The sequence below is a fragment of the Moschus berezovskii genome, chromosome 20 (assembly GCF_049115385.1).
Source record: "Moschus berezovskii isolate FMDL1 chromosome 20, NW_MosBer_1.0, whole genome shotgun sequence".
Taxonomy (NCBI): Eukaryota; Metazoa; Chordata; class Mammalia; order Artiodactyla; family Moschidae; genus Moschus; species Moschus berezovskii.
Genome location: NC_142479.1, coordinates 22,617,393 through 22,634,315, shown reverse-complemented (window position 1 = coordinate 22,634,315; position 16,923 = coordinate 22,617,393). Strand labels below are relative to the sequence as shown.

The following is a 16,923-nucleotide window of genomic DNA, read 5'->3' as shown; positions in this document are numbered from 1 at the left end:
CACAACAGTGGGTAAGTTTATCTTAATTCTCCCTTCTTGATTGGGGAATTAAATTTCCTCTAAACATGGTAAACTATTATTTTTCAAAAGAGTAATTAGGCAGTTCTACTGTTTTGGGCTCACAAGTGGTCCACCTATTTATCCCCCTTATTTATTCAGTGGTATGCTCAGTAAGACTTATAAACACATAATGGACAAATAATGTTTCAGTTCTTTAATCTCACTGGCTATGTGAATTTATCCTGGTTTAGTCTGAATTATCTTGTTGACCCTTTCTCTATTTCTCTAAGATCATGATTATAATCTTTTTTTTTTTTTTGCTGTGATGGGTCTTAATTGCAGCACCGGGCTTTTCCTAGTTGTAGTGCACAGGCTTAGTTGCTCTCCTCAGCATGTGAGATCTTAGCTCCCCTACCAGGGATTGAACCTGCGTCCCTTGCATTTTAAGGCACAGTCTTAATCACTGCACCACCAGGGAAGTCTCTATAATTACTTTTTATGATTCAGCTTTTCTAAATATTTCACACTAAAACATGTATGATTTTTTTTTACACTGGCAGTTTTCTTCTTCGGAGAAACTATTAAAAATTTTACCTTAATCATAACCTGTTTAAGGGATAATTAGCTGTTTTCCCTCCACTGATCTTACTTGTGCAGTCTCTGCATGTTCCAGCATTTCTTCAAATTCCTGATACTCTTCATCATCTGGTTCAGCACCTGAGAGACGAGCTGCCCTGGCCATGAAATAGGGAGGTAGCTCTCCAATTGCTGTACCGATACCCTATTAAAAAGAACAAAACATTTACATGAGATTTTCTCAACACACTGATGCGAAGTAGATTAAATCTTTAATTTTCAATATCACCAAAAGCATGTTAAGATGTATATATTAGGAAGGAAAAGACATGCTACATGATCAGGAGGACACGAGTTTGAATCCTGACCTTACTACGGATCTACACAATGCCTGGCCAGATAGCATACATAAAATTCTCAGGCAATCCTGGGTACACTGCAGATTGTAAATTATTGTTAGCTAGTTCTCCAGCATCTCTACTTATATCCTCTGCTCTTATTTTTACATCTCTTTTCATTTTATTAATTCCAGAAATAGCTCACAGTTTTCTAGACTTTTGAAGTATAGCTGATTTGTAAATTTAGTTTCAAGTGTAAAACACAGTGATTCAAAAATTTTATAGATTATATTCTATTTAAAGTTATTATAAAGTATTGGCCTATTTTTCTTGTAGCTTATTTTATACACAATAGTTTGTACCTCTTAATCCCCTGTAGCTACCTTGCTCCCTCCTTCCCCTCTTCCCTCTCCTCACTGGTAACCACTAGTTTTATCTGAAATTGTTTTGTTATAGCCCCTCATTTTAAAAAATGTATACATAAATATATATTCATACACTGTTATTTTTGTCAGTCTTCCTCCCTTTTTTAAATGATTTGCTAATGAGCACTTGCTAGTATAGCTCTTAGATATATATTTTGTAGGAAATCTTCTTGTATTTAGGATGTTACTTTAATCCCAATACAACTTTTTTTTGTGCAGAGTTAACAAACTGTGGTCAGGAAGCCCCCTGAAATCTCAACATTAGGATGGATAAATTTTCACCACAGGAAAAATGTTGATTTCCTCAGGACATTGAGTGACTCATCTTTCAGTCACTTTGTGGATTCTTGTTTTTGAAGAGAATTATTTTTTTTTATTCGTCTTAGGATACAAGGATGAAAACAAAGGTAAACAAAGGTAAAAGAATCAGAAACTTGGTTTGAACTTAAATGGCTTAAATACAGGATAGATAATAATGCAGGAGACCTATAGTACCCAGGAAATTTCTTAACTTTGAGCCACCCTTCTCTGCCCTGAATCATACTGAATGAAAAAGCTTTGGTCGTTTTCAGAAGCAACTTTAGGTCTTTTTGTTTGCTCTGTCCTATGGCTCTGCCTGCTAATGCCTTGATAAGAATCCTCACGGAACATTACCAAATTCAAGCATCCCATGATCACAGTGTTATACTCCAGTGTATAAAATCAATGATCTCCGAAGTGTAACTGCATTATCTACATGTGAGCCAAGAGTTAGCAAAAGAATATACTTGAGTGCCAAAAGAATAAGACTAGTTAAATATCTAGTTAAAGAACAGAGAAAGGGGAGAGACATTCACAGAGAAAGGTACTGGAAGAAAACATAAATCATATTCTTTGAAACAAGAAAAGTTAACTTCGCCTCCTCTCAAGGATGTTAGAGAACTAATTATTTTAAAAACTGGTAAATAAAGAGAAACAGTCAATTATTTATCCTGTCTTATCTATATGGAAGATAACTCAGGGTAACCAAATTGATGATAAGGAGAACTTTCTCTTTACAAAAGTATTCCAGTCATTAACCAAAGAAAAAATGATGCAATTGGAATACCCCCATTTTATAAACCCCAGTAAAATAATGGACTTATATAACAATGGTGTTAATATAAACAGATAGACAGCCAGACATTATTACACTACATGACAGAATACACTAGACCATAAAGTATACTCTTGTAAAAAAATAATTTTCCCCCAAGCCTCTCAATCCAGCTATCAATTCACAGGAAACAGAGAAATATATTTAAATAACACCAACTGGAATACAAACAGTAAAATTCAGACCACGGAAAACTATACTTGACAAACAATCCAGTTTCATCAACCAATACAAAGATATTGAAAAGAAAAAGAAATAAACAATCAAAGAAATTTGAACTCTAATTGGGTAACAGATTTAAAGAGGCTATTCCTAAATTCTCTTAGGTGTGACAATGTTTTTTAAGTCCTAAGGTTGATATTTACAGATAAAATATGCTATGTTACCTGGGATATGCTTCAGGATAATTGTGAGCTGAGTGAGGAAGGGTCTAGATAGAACAGTATTAGCCACAAGTGAAAGCTGGCCAGTGAAAGCTGGGTAGCCATTAGTGAAAGCTGGGTAACAGTATATTGAATTAATTATATAACTTCCTGTACTTATATTTTCTATGACAAAAAGTAAGAAGAAGTTAATTGCAACATTTTATTCAAAACACGAACTTCTCTTCTTCTCAAATGTTCAATAGTTCTGAAAACAATCATATGATTCAAACTCATGACAAATTTTCTTAAAGTTAAAAGGAAGTAATAATGAAATGAAATCAAGACCTACAAACTATTTTATACTTAGTTGATCATTTTCATTGTTACATTTTAATTCTGTTCATGTTTTCCCATATTAGCAAGGAGATGGTGATCAGGAGCTAGTATTCTACTTTTTATGCATATAAGTAAAAAGGAAACACAGTCTTCCAGACAGGTCCCCTCAAGATACATTATATTCTAAACACCGAAGCTGGATACTGAAGTCGCATAATTTCATGATTCTTACAAAACAATTTTATAATTCTTGTAAAATCAACATTAAAAAAACAGAACTAAACTGTGGAACACTATAAACTGCCAGCCTAAGTTTAATTAAGGGGGAGAAATGACTGGCTTCCTTATTGCAAAAGAAAGACAAGTGGTATTTAGTCAAGCAATAATTCAGAAAATCTTCTAAAAATTGTTGACTGTATATCAATTTATTATCCTGAAGTTCCTGTTTCTTGGAGAAGAGTTTAATATGCACAAAGTATGCAAAACCAATAGAGAAACACAATAACTTCCCAGAGTGTCAATTTTATGAAAAGATTTTTCAGTTCAGTTCAGTTCAGTTCAGTCGCTCAGTCGTGTCCGACTCTCCGCGACCCCATGAATCACAGCATGCCAGGCCTCCCTGTCCATTACCAACTCCCGGAGTTCACTCAAACTCATGTCCACCGAGTCCGTGATGCCATCCAGCCATCTCATTCTCCGTCGTCCCCTTCTCCTCCCGCCCCCAACCTTTCCCAGCATCAGAGTCTTTTCCAGTGAGTCAACTCGTCGCATGAGGTGGCCAAAGTATTGCAGTTTCAGCTTTAGCATTAGTCCCTCCAATGAACATCCAGGATTGATCTCCTCCAGAATGGACTGGTTGGATCTCCTTGCAGTATAAGGGACTCTCAAGAGTCTTCTCCAACACCACAGTTCAAAAGCATCGAAAAATCCTGAATTTTTGTACTTTCAAAAAGTTCTACTTTCAAGTGGAATCACAAGTAAATTACGAACATCTTGCTTTTCTGTGTTAGGAATTATAAGTTTAATGCTAAAAATTTGGGAGTAGAAAATTTATATATGCTGACTACTCAGAAGTTATGGTAGTTTGGTATTACTGGAATGTTGATAATCTTTAAAAACAAAGTCTTTTTTCTGTTAAATATTCTAACGACTACAAACATGAAACAGAGGTTAAAAGCCAAAGTTTGGAGGGTAACTTGGAACCACTGAGAAATTTAAGGTTTTTACAGCAATGTTTAAAAAAAGTATACCAATTCTAGTAAAATTATCAGATTGTTTTACAAACAAAGAGAGAGAGAAAATGTTCTTCCAGTTCCCCTTGAGGTCAGTTTTAAAATGAGTTCAGGAAGGAATGAAGTTCTGATATATGCTCCAACACAGAGGAAACTTGAAAACATTACGCTAAGTGATATAAGTCAGACATGGACAGATACTGTGTGATTCCACTTATATGGGCTATCAAGAATAGGCAATTTCACACAGGCAGAAAGTTCAAAGTTTCCAGGGGCTGGGGAGAGTACGGAACGAGGAGTTATTGTTTAATGGGTGCAGAGTTTCTGTTTGGGGATGACAAAAAAGTTCTGGAAGTAGATACTGATGATGGTTACACAACACTGTTAAGTGTACTTAATGCCAATAAATTGTGTACATAACCTGTTATGTATATTTTACCACAATAGGAAAAAAAAAACCAAAAAACAAAACCATGAATTAACTAATAAATTAGTTTACACCTCCTCACTTTATACCTTATTATCTTTAAGGAGTAAAGGGAGGTAACAGGCCAGTGGTGGGACTGAAGGACTGAGCACACCTTTACATATTCATTGAAACACTGCTGCTTCATGGAAATGTCCCCTGAATCACAGACTAGGAAAAATCTTTGTATTATGCAATAGATTTCTCCTTCATAGCACTTATCACAATTAGTCTAAATACCTATATAATTTTCCCACAATACATATATATACATTTTCCCAAAACTATTTCCCTTATTAGAATATAAAGCTCCATGTTAAGTTTCACTCACTGTGAATTTCCAATACTTGGAAGCTTAATAACTATTAATGGAATTTGAAATAATAAATGAAAAGAAAATTTATGGAGCATTACACGGAATGGGTGAATTTAACTCAGATGACCATTATATCTACTAGTGAGGGCAAGATTCCCTTAGAAGAAATGGAATAGCCATCACAGTCAATAAAAAAGTCCCAAATGCAGTACTTGGATGCAATCTCAAAGATGACAGAACAATCTCTGTTTGTTTCCAAGACAAACCATCCAATATCACGGTAATCCAAGTCTATGCCCCAACCAGTAATGCTAAAGAAGCTGAAGTTGAATGGTTATATGAAGACCTACAAGACCTTCTAGAACTAACACCCAAAAAAGATGTCCTTTTCATTATAGGGGACTGGAATGCAAAAGTAGAAAGTCAAGAAATACCTGGAATAATAGGCAAATTTGGCCTTGGAGTACAGAATGAAGCAGGGCAAAGGCTAATAGAGTTTTGCTAAGAGAATGCACTGGTCATAGCAAACACCCTCTTCCAACAACATAAGAGAAGACTCTACACATGGACATCACCAGATGGTCAATACTGAAATTAGTTTGACAAATTATATTCTTTGCAGCCAAAGATGGAGAAGCTCTATACAGTCAGCAAAAACAAGACCGGGAGCTGACTATGGCTCAGATCATGAACTCCTTATTGCCAAATTCAGACTTAAATTGAAGAAAGTAGGGAAAACCACTAGACCATTCAGGTATCACCTAAATCAAATCCTTTACGATTATACAGGGGAAGTGACAAATAGATTCAAGGGATTAGATCTGATAGACCAAGTGCTTGAAGAACTATGGAGAGAGGTTCGTGACACTGTACAGGAGAGAGTAATCAAGACCATCCCCAAGAAAAATAAATGCAAAAAGGCAAAATGGTTGTCTGAGGAGGTCTTACAAATAGCTGTGAAAAGAAGAGAAGGAAAGGCAAAGGAGAAAAGGAAAGATACACCCATTTGAATGCAGAATTCCAAAGAACAGCAAGGGAAAAAAGCCTTCCTCAGTAATCTCATTGCAAAAAAACAGAGGAAAACAACAGAATGTGAAAGACTAGAGATCTCTTCAAGAAAATCAGAGATACCTAGGGAACATTTCATGCAAAAATGGGCACAACAAAGGACAGAAATGGTATGGAACCTAACAGAAGCAGAAGATATTAAGAAGAGGTGGCAAAAATACACAGAAGATCTATACAAAAAAGATCTTCACAACCCAGATAATCACGATGGTGTGATCACAACCTGGAATGTGAAGTCAAGTGGGTCTTAGGAAGCATCACTATGAACAAAGCTAGTGGAGGTGATGGAATTCCAGTTCAGCTATTTCAAATCCTAAAAGTTGATGCTGTGAAAGTGCTGCACTTAATATGCCAGCAAATTTGGAAAACTCAGCAGTGGCCACAGGACTGGAAAAGGTCAGTTTTCATTCCAATCCCTAAGAAAGGCAATGCCAAAGAATGCTCAAACTACCGCACAATTGCACTCATCTCACAAGCTAGTAAAGTCATGCTCAAAATTCTCCAAGCCAGGCTTTAGCAATGTAAACCGTGAACTTCCAGATGTTCAAGCTGGTTTTAGAAAAGGCAGAGGAACCAGAGGTCACTCTCTGTTGCACACGTGGGCTTCTCACTGAGGTGGTCTCTCCTGTCTGAGAGCACGGATTCTAGGCGTGTGGGCTCAGCGGTGGTGGCAGGTGCGCTCAGTTGTTGCAGCACATCGCTGTAGCTTGCTCCATGGCACATGGGATCTTCCTAGACCAGGGATCAAGCCCACATCCCTTGCATTGGCAGGTGGATTCTTAACCACTGGACCGCAAATGAAGTCCCCACAAATCCATTTTTTGGATTTTTTAACAAATCTGAATTCTATTGATAGTTGATTTAAGTGGAATCATACAGTATCTTTCTATGTCTAGATTATTTTATTTACCATGTTTTCAAGGTTCATCTACATTGTAGCATACATAGAAACCTCCCTGCTTTTTATGGCTGAGAAATATTCTGTGTATACACTACACTTTGCTTATCTATTCATCTATTGAGAGAACTTGGGGTTATTTCTACTTTTCTGATAATATGAATAATGTTGCTTAACAGTGAACTGCAAGTTTCTGTACTTATATTTGAGTCCTGGTTTTCGGTTCTTTTGGGTATTTACATTAGAGGAGGGTCACAGAGTAATTCTATGTTTACATTTTTGAGAAACCACCAAACTCTTTTTCACAGCAGCTGAATCACTTTACATTCCCACAAGCAACCTAGGAGTGTTCCAGTTTCTCCACATCTTCACCAATACTCATTACTTTTTTAAAAAAGAATAATAGCTATCCTAATACGTGTGAAGAGGTATTCCCTTATGGTTGAATTTGCACTTCCCCAACAACTAATGATGTTGAGAATTTGTGCACTTACTGGCCATTTGTATCTTTTCCTTGGAGAAGTGTTTATTCAAGTCCTTTGCCCATTTTTTAATTGGGTTGTTAGTCTTTTTATTGCTGAGTTGCATAGTTCTTTAAACATCCTGAATATTAAATCCTTATCTGATATATGACTTATAAACATTTTCTTCCTTTTTGTGGGTTCTCTTTTCACTCTCTTGATACTGTATCCTTTGATGTACAAGAGGTTTTTTTTTTTTTCTTTTTTAGGTAATTAATTTATTTTTTATTGGAGGCAAATTATTTTACAATATTATATTGGTTGGTTTTGCCATACATTTATATGAATTTGCCCCGGGTTTACATAAGTTCCCCCTCCTGAACCGCCCTCCCACCTCCCTCCTCCCTTTATCCTCCCTCTGGGTCATCCCCGCATGCCAGCCCCGAGCATCCTATAACATGCATTGACCCTGAACTAGTGATTCGTTTCACATATGACAACATACGTGTTTCAATGCCATTCTCCCAAATCATCCCACCCTCACCCTCTCCCATAGAGTCCCAAAGACTGTTCTATACATCTGTGTCTCTTTTGCTGTCTCATATACAGGGTTATTATTTGCATCTTTCTAAATTCCATATATATGTGTTAGTATACTGTATTGGTGTTTTTCTTTCTGGCTTACTTCACTCTGTATAATAGGCAAGAGGTTTTAATTTTAGCAAAGTTCAATTTATGTATTTTCTTTCTTTTGTGGCCTCTAATTTCAGTGTCTTGAACTCAGGTCTTTGATGAATTTTGAGTTAATTTTTACATATAGTATAAGGTAAGGATCCAATCGTTCTCTTTTGCATATGGATATTCAGTTTTCCCTGGGCTTCCCTGGTGTCTAAGTGGCAAAGAATCTTCCTGCCAGTGTAGGAGACATGGGTTTGATCCCGGGAAGATCCCCTGGAGAAGGAAATGGCAACCCATTCCAGTATTCTTGCTGGGAAATCCCATGGACAGAGGAGCCTCTGTCCGTACATATAACGTCTGTATTCAGTGCAGAGGTTACAAAGAATTGGACACGAGGTAAGGAACTAAACAACAACCATATTCAGTTTTCCTAGCACCTTTTGTTAAAAGGACTGTCCTTATAAATGGTAAAAACAATAGGAACCAATTTAAATATAACTTGATATGTGCTACATTTTCTGTCACAGCTTCAAAGAAGGGAATATGAAGACCACTCAGACAATTAATCAGTGTTTTTTGACATTCTTGTACTACTACAAGCAAAGCCTAATGCTGACTGCTGTGAGGGTAATACATTTAATTTAAGGTACAGTCTGAATTTTTTTGAGAAGCTAAAAATCTATCTGGGGAAGTAAGCCACTACACCAGCCAATTTAAATAATTTGAGGCATGCATGGAGCCAGGCCAAATAAGCACTTCAGATAATACGCACCATGGGAATTTGGAAGAGGCAGTTATCACTGCCAGCTGGGATGAAAATTTCTTTGTTGGCATTAGCGTTAATTGAGCCACATAAATCATTTTGAAAGAACAAAAGAAAAACAGAAAACTGAAGTTTATATACATATACCCTTTCTAGCATGTTACAAGTAACTAGTTATTTTATTAACAGCTTTTCATCAAAGGAGTAATGTGATGAAATTTATAAAACATATGCAACTAGTACAATGAATTTGTTTCCAGTATTTTTAAGACAGTAACAGGAAATATGACTATTTTTCCTGTTTTTCATATTCAACAAATTCAATATATGGCATTTCCCTTTTAATTCTTTTAAAGCACAACGTAACCTCTAACATTTGAATGTTTCAAAACTGCCTCTCCTGTGGGCATTGTATTTGTCTTCACTTTAATTAAGACATTTAAGAGATGTGTTTCACATTTTCTATTCTGTAAGAAATTGTTAAGGGAAAAAAGTTATAATAATTTATAAAAAGTTCCAAATAATAAATTAAAAAATAATTCAAAAGGTAATAGGAAGTCTTTAGCAACTGAACTATTCCTCAATGACAGACACCTGAATGAATTTAGGCATATAAAAAATGCTTTGTGTGGATATACAGATTAAAATACATTTACCATTGATCACATAGTTCAAAATTTCCCAAAATATATTAACCAAGCCATAAAAAGAATAATTGATACTACTGAAAGTAAAATCATCATATAGTTTGATCTCACATCAATAATAGTAAAGCGTAGTTTATTAAGAAATGTCTGACCTTGCTTTATTATTACAACAATTCAGAAAATGAAATGAATTTTCTAAGACTAAACATGGAATATTTAAATCTAAGAGAGAGACATACAATACTTACCAAATTTGGATTGATATATAACCATTTGCTACGTGTTTATCAAATTTTATAAACATCAGTAAAACTTTACAAAGTAATATATTTGCATCATTTATATCCTTTTCCCTGCTATTGTCTCCTTGGCATCAATACTGGGTGGTACCTATAGTTTCCTGCCTTCCTTCTGCATGTTATTCACAAAGAGAGGCTCTAGAGATTTCTTTTCCATGGAAGTTAGGTAGTTGGTGACTTTATGAATTAATTATTTACTGACTTGGTATATGTTTGGATTCAATTTCCACAAGGTACAAAGAATCAAGACAGTGAGGTTAATTACAGGTAAGGATGAAAATGGACATCTTACCCACATGCAGGCCTCAATCCTAACTTTTGAGATGATGCTCCATAAAGAAATGGCTCCTTCAGTGCCCTCTTCATCTGGGCAAATAATCTGGTCAGGATAAGGTGGTTCAGGGAAATTCACTGAATTGCACTCATAAGCAGCTAATGTAACTGAAGCTATATGTGGACCCTACAAAAAAAATATGAGAAAACTTTGATGAGAAATATTAAAGAAAAAGGAATTATCACAATGTTATTTTAATGTTACCTTAATCACTACACATTAATAGAAAAATGTTAGCTTTTAAAGAACAAGAATTCACCCAAGTATTTCAAGATACAACTGATAATTTGAAAAAATAATCACTCCCAGAATCTCTTCAAGGTTTACTTTACAAAAAAAAAATTTCAAATTTATGGGGATATAATTTACATATAGTAAGAGTCATTTTTTTAGATCTGTTGTTCAGTAAGTTTAGACAATTATATTTAGTCACATAACCATAACTAATCAGGATACAGATACACAGCATTTCCATCAGTGCAAAAAGTTCCCTTGTGTCCTTTTGTAGTCAACCTCCTTTCCCTAAAATGAGTCTCTGGAAACCATGATTTCTCACTTGATTCTTATTTCATTTATCCATACATCTCATCTGTAAGAAACCTATCCCCTGTAAAAAAACCTCCTGTGCCCCTGAGGCATACTTTGAAAACACTACTTTTTTCCTTACTTAAAAAAGTTGATACAGACACAGAAAAATAAACTTATGTTTACCAAAGGGAATAGTGGGGGGGGTGGGAATTAGGAGTTTGAGATTAACATATATACACTACTATATATAAAACACATAAACAAGGACATGCTGTATAGCCCAGGGAACTATATTCAGTATCTTGCAATCACCTCCAATGGAAGAGACGCTGAAAAAGTATATACATACACATATATAACTGAATCACTTTGCTGTACACTTGAAACTAACACAGCATTATAAACTAACTATATTTCAAAAAACAATAGCTGATGAAGTAACTACCTCACTTATCTTTCTCACTGAGACTGTAAAGTAAAAATAAAACTGTGAAACCAGTACCAATGAATTTTTCTTTTAAAGTAATTTTTTCTAAGGAAGATTTTGTACTGCTTTGTACCTTTATTTTGAAACATTATAAATTAATAATAATATATTAGATTAAAATGAATTAGTATTTAGATGTGTGATAAAGGTTTAAATACAATGGTTCTCAAATGAACATGTATGACAATATGGGGTATCTGCATAATAATCAACAAGGGCTTTATTAAAAATATATATTCCTGGGTCCCCTAAGCATAAATTGATTCAATAAGTGGACACAGGAACATGTATGTTTTACACAAAGTTCCTTTAGGGTTTCAAGCAGGTTCTTATAGTCTATTAAGGGTCAGAAAATAAGCAACCTCAGAAAAATCACTTAACCTACTCTTTAGCAAGGCAAAAGAATTAAGATTCATTTGATGGCTTTATCTAGTTCCAAAATTAAAAAACCCTAATACAATCAAGCTGTCAATAAAATCTAATGCTAATTTCCAAGGTTCTCATGAAGTATAAGCTCTAGAAACTGGACATTCTTAACATGTTGCTCTCACATACATGATGCCAGTGCTCACTTGAAAACATACTGTTGCCATAAGCATGACTTCTACAGCCAGAGGCACTGACTCAGGTTCCGGCCTCTGCCTCTTACTTTTCCTCATCCACAAAACAGTAACAATAAAACACCTTCAGGACCTACATTCTGGGGATACTGTGAGGTTTCAATTAGTCAATGTATATAAATATACTTGACTTGCTGCTGCTGCTGCTGCTAAGTCGCTTCAGTCGTGTCCAACTCTGTGCGACCCCATAGACGGCAGCCCACCAGGCTCCGCCATCCCTGGGATTCTCCAGGCAAGAACACTGGAGTGGGTTGCCATTTCCTTCTCCAATGCGTGAAAGTGAAAAGTGAAAGTGAAGTCGCTCAGTCTTGTCCGACTAGTAGCGACCCCATGGACTGTAGCCCACCAGGCTCCTCTGTCCATGGGATTTTCTAGGCAAGAGTACTGGAGTGGCTTGCCATTGCCTTCTCCGATACTTGACTTAGTGCTGGGCATATAGTAAGCCCTCAGAAAGTATAAGCCATTCACTGTTATAAAGAAAAACTGTATTTGTAGAAAAAATTGTACACACACACACACATGGACGTATATATAGACACACATACAGTAAGAGATCTTTGGATTTTAAAAAGTCTTTCTAAACCACATGGTAAAAGAATCTGTGGTCCAAAGACAAACTGAATAAGATGCAGCATTGGGAATAAAACATTAAAGAACTCCTGTTGCTATCAAAACAAAAGGTGATATTAAGCAAACTTTTTTGTTGCATGTAATATGAAAAAGAAAGATATTCATAAATCTAAGCTCCATTTCCCCCAATGCAGTGGCACTTTGTGTTCAAATAAAAATCTATAAAAAGAAGGCCTACACTTGGCACTGAATCAATTAACTATAAAGTTTTCCTCTGAGCCAAAAAGAAACCTATGTGAATTTTTAGTCTGTTCCTCTTTTTCTTGAGTTTTAATTAACAGAAAACTATAAACAGTAATAATAAGTTTAAAAATAATTCTAGAATCTTTTAAAAAGGAATGGTATTTTTTTTTGAGAAGCTTTGATTAATCATGAAATCTACAGCTGTTTCTCTGAATATTATTATGTGCATAAAAGATATTTCATAGTTACAGAAAAAAGAATTATTTTGTGATCCTACACACACGCACGCGCGCACACACACACACACACACACACAAACTAAAGTTTGTAGAATTCAGAGGAACTGAATAATTAGTGAGAAATTTCTTGTTGTACACTTAAACATCAGATGCAACTTTAAAAAAACCTGTTAACTTTACACTTACTGTTTGAAAACACAAAAGAGAAATGTGATACTACTTAAGGCAAAACAAAAGAAGTTCAAGAGTTTGCTCATGATATCCCTACACAACTATCAGCTAGAAATGAACTCTAGGAAAACAAAACATGAGCTTAGACACTAAAATAATGAGATTTCTGGGATACAGAGGAAGGAAAAAAACATTTCTATTTCAGAAATATAAATAAAATATGCACCCCAACCAATTAAACAGGTCATTCAACAAAAGACTTATTCACAGTTTTAATTTTAAGTGATTCTAAAAAGGGAAAATTTTTAGCAATCTGATGAAAATATTTTCCCTAAAGAAAGGACGGTTCACACAATTAAACTGATATATACTTTCCACAACCACACTAATAAGTCATGATTACTCAGCCTCAGTGGCAGATGTGGTAGTTCCCAGACAAAATGAACATGAATAACTCAGCTTCTGGTCTGTTGCTTATTCAAGAGTCCATTTAGCCTGTACCTCGACATTTTAGTTTAAGCTATGTTAAGTGATAGCAAGCCTCAAAATTTCTTTTTAACATTACAGGTTAATAGTTCCTAAATATAATAAACTCAATTGAAATAAATATTAGTTTACATGAAGAATCCAAACACAAAAACCAAAAGACGATCATTTTGATTAAGAGAATTTTAACAGTTTACACATATTAAATTACCTTTTAAGTCGATTTTCTAAAACCTGCAATTTACTACAATGTTATCAAACATAAAAGAATCACACTTAAGCCATATTAAATGAAGAAACGACGAATAAAGACAAAAAGCTACAGTATAAGCAGCAAAGGCTACCTGGAAAGATTCACTGCAAAACATAAAAGTAATATTATGTACTGAGCAGGAGGTTCCAGCTCTCCTGTGAGTAGGCAAGTATTGATATGCATGGGCTAGAGATTCTGGCCTGTGGCTGAGGGTTTTCTGCCTTATATCATGAAGTGAATGGAACAGATGTTTACTCCTACACGAAACAACTGGAAACCTTACAAAATACATGGAACAATTCTTTTCAGACATTGTACCACAGGCAGTACGGTATTTCTTGACTGCTGAGAAAAGGGATACAAATGCAGAAGCCCCTGTGATGACTCTGGCTTTCCACGTGTAGACACACTGTGTGTCTGCAGCAAAATCCACAGTCCAGGGGACTTCCCTGGTGGTCCAGTGGTTAGGACGCTGAGCTTCCAATGCCAGGGTCCTATGTTCGATCCCTGATTGAGGAACTAAGATGCCACATGCTGCAGAGCAACTAAACCTGGGCGCTGCAACTACTGAGCCTGTATGCTCTGAAGTCCCCCCCACCACAACAAAAAGATCCTGTATGCCACAACTAAGACCTGAGGCAGCCAAATAAAACAGACCATTTTTTAAAAATCCATAGTCCATGGGACTTCCCTGGAGGTGCAGTGGATAGGAACTGGCCTGCCAATGCAGGGGACACAGGTTCGATTCCTGATCCAGGAATATTCTACATGGCCACAGAGCAGCTAGGCCTGTATGCCAACTACTGAGCCTGAGTGCTGCAACTACTAAAGCCTGCGTGCCCAGAGCCTCTGCTGCTCAGCAAGAGAAGCTACTGCAACGAGAAGCTGCGTGACGCAACTAGAGAGTAGCCGCTGCTCACCACAACGAGAAAGCCCGCACAAAGCAACGAACACCCTGTGCAGCCCAAAAGTAAAATAAAGAATAAAAATAATAAAATCTGTGGTCCAAAGAGGAAGACCTTAAGAAAAGCATGGTAGTACTGCTGCACTGAGAAGAAAATTTGAGTTTGGGGGTTGCTGAGTGGTTGAAATCTGTGGGGCTGAATACTTAATGCAGAGAAAAGACTCTCCATTTGTGTATGGGGGCCTCCTTGAGACTCTAGCATTCAAAGCTGCATTGCTTGCTATGATGAGATTCTGTAAGGCCAGGCAAAGTACAATTAGCGAGAAAAGAAGCTGAACAATTCCAAGACTTCACCCAGGGCTGGGAAACACCTGAACTTCACTGAGCTAGAGTGGCAAGACTTAGCATTCAGGGATGACCTTGGTAAGAGCCTGCTGCCTGCCGCTGCCACGTCGCTTCAGTCGTGTCCGACTCCTAGCGACCCCATGGACTGCAGCCTACCAGGCTCCTCTGTCCATTGGATTTTCCAGGCAAGAGTACTTGAGTGGGTTGCCATTGCCTTCTCCGACTTGTAACTTAGTGCCCTCCAAAACAAAAAAATTGATACTCTGTAAAGGATGATGACAAAATCCAAATAATCAACAACTTAATACCACATTTGAAATAGCTAGATATGTGAAAGTTTGGAAAATATGACCCATAACCTGAAGAAACACTAGTCAATAGAAACAGACCCAGAAATGTCAGATATAATGGAATTAGCAGACAAGGTCTTAAAAAATATTAGGTGGGCCAAAACCCAGAAACAGTGGGTTTCTCTGTTATGTTATGGAAAAATTAAAATGAACTTTCTGGCCAACCCAATATGTTCAAAGATTTAAAGCAATAATGTGCAAATTTTAGCCCAGGGGCCAAATTCAGTCTACTACCAGTTTTACAGTTTCAAAGAAGGTAACCAAGTATACATGGCTATACATATCATCTCTGGCTAATTCTGGGCTACAATGGTAACAATGAGCAGCTCTGACCTAGACGCTGTGGTCTATGAAGTCTAAAACACTTATTCTCTGGACATTTACAGAAATAGTTTGCTGATCCCTGATTCAAAGGAAAACATAAACACAACACGGGAAGCAATACAAGTATAAAAATAATAAAATGGTACTTCTAGAGCTGAAAATGTAATATCTGAATAGAAAAATTCACTTGACGGTCAACAGATTAGATACCACAGGACAAATATTAGAGAACTTGAAGACAAGGCAACAGAAAATATGTGAACCAGAAGATACAGAGAGTAAAGGCTATGGAGAAGTGAACCTCAGTAACCCATGGAATAATACCAAACAGTCTAATATATATGTAACTGGAATTCCAGAAAAAGCGGGGAAAGTGTGTGTGTTGTGTGCATGCATGCATGTTGGTGAAGGGGTGGCCAAATATTTCCAAGGTCTGATGAAAAATATCAATCCATCAACTCACAGGTTTAAGAAATTCAACAAACCTCAGTCAGGATCAACATAAAATAAAACACAATCAAATTGCTGAAAATCATCATAATCACATCATAATCAAATTCTATAATTCAGCAATATCAAGAAAATCTTAAAAGCAGAGGGGTAAAAATAACACATTATATAGGCAGTCTTGCTTCACTGCACTTTGCAGATATCGTGATCTTTACAAATGAAAGGTCTGTGGCAATCTTGTGTCAAGCAAATTTATTGGCTCCATTTTTCCCACAGCATTATTATTTAATTAATATATGTATATATTTTTTAGGCATGTAATAGAGTATAATATATAGTAAACATAACTTTTAGATGCACTGAGAAACCAAAAAATTTGTGACTTGCTTTATCACCATATTCGCTCATGCTCTGGAACCAAAGCTACAATATCTCCAAGGTATGACTGAGTCATCTACAGGGAAATACAGGTAGGGTTTCTCATCAGAAACAAACCAAAAACCAATAGAATTACTTCTCTAAAGTGCTGAAAGGGAAAAAAAAAATCTGTGAATCTAGAATTAAGGAAAAATATATTTCAAAAATAAAGATGAAATAATAACATTTTGAGATAGAC

General features: G+C 36.1%; 1 protein-coding gene across 2 annotated transcripts in view; it reads right to left on the bottom strand.

The window, feature by feature from the left end:
• The window catches only part of VMP1 (vacuole membrane protein 1), a 120,635-nt gene that overhangs the window by 63,405 nt on the left and 40,307 nt on the right, over positions 1–16,923 (bottom strand). For both annotated transcript variants that reach the window (XM_055399830.2, XM_055399822.2), the window contains exons 6-7: positions 10,296–10,463; positions 650–781 (exon numbers count right to left, since the gene is read on the bottom strand). In XM_055399830.2, the coding sequence (XP_055255805.1) occupies positions 650–781; positions 10,296–10,463 (300 nt within the window). The remainder of the gene's footprint in view (positions 1–649; positions 782–10,295; positions 10,464–16,923) is intronic.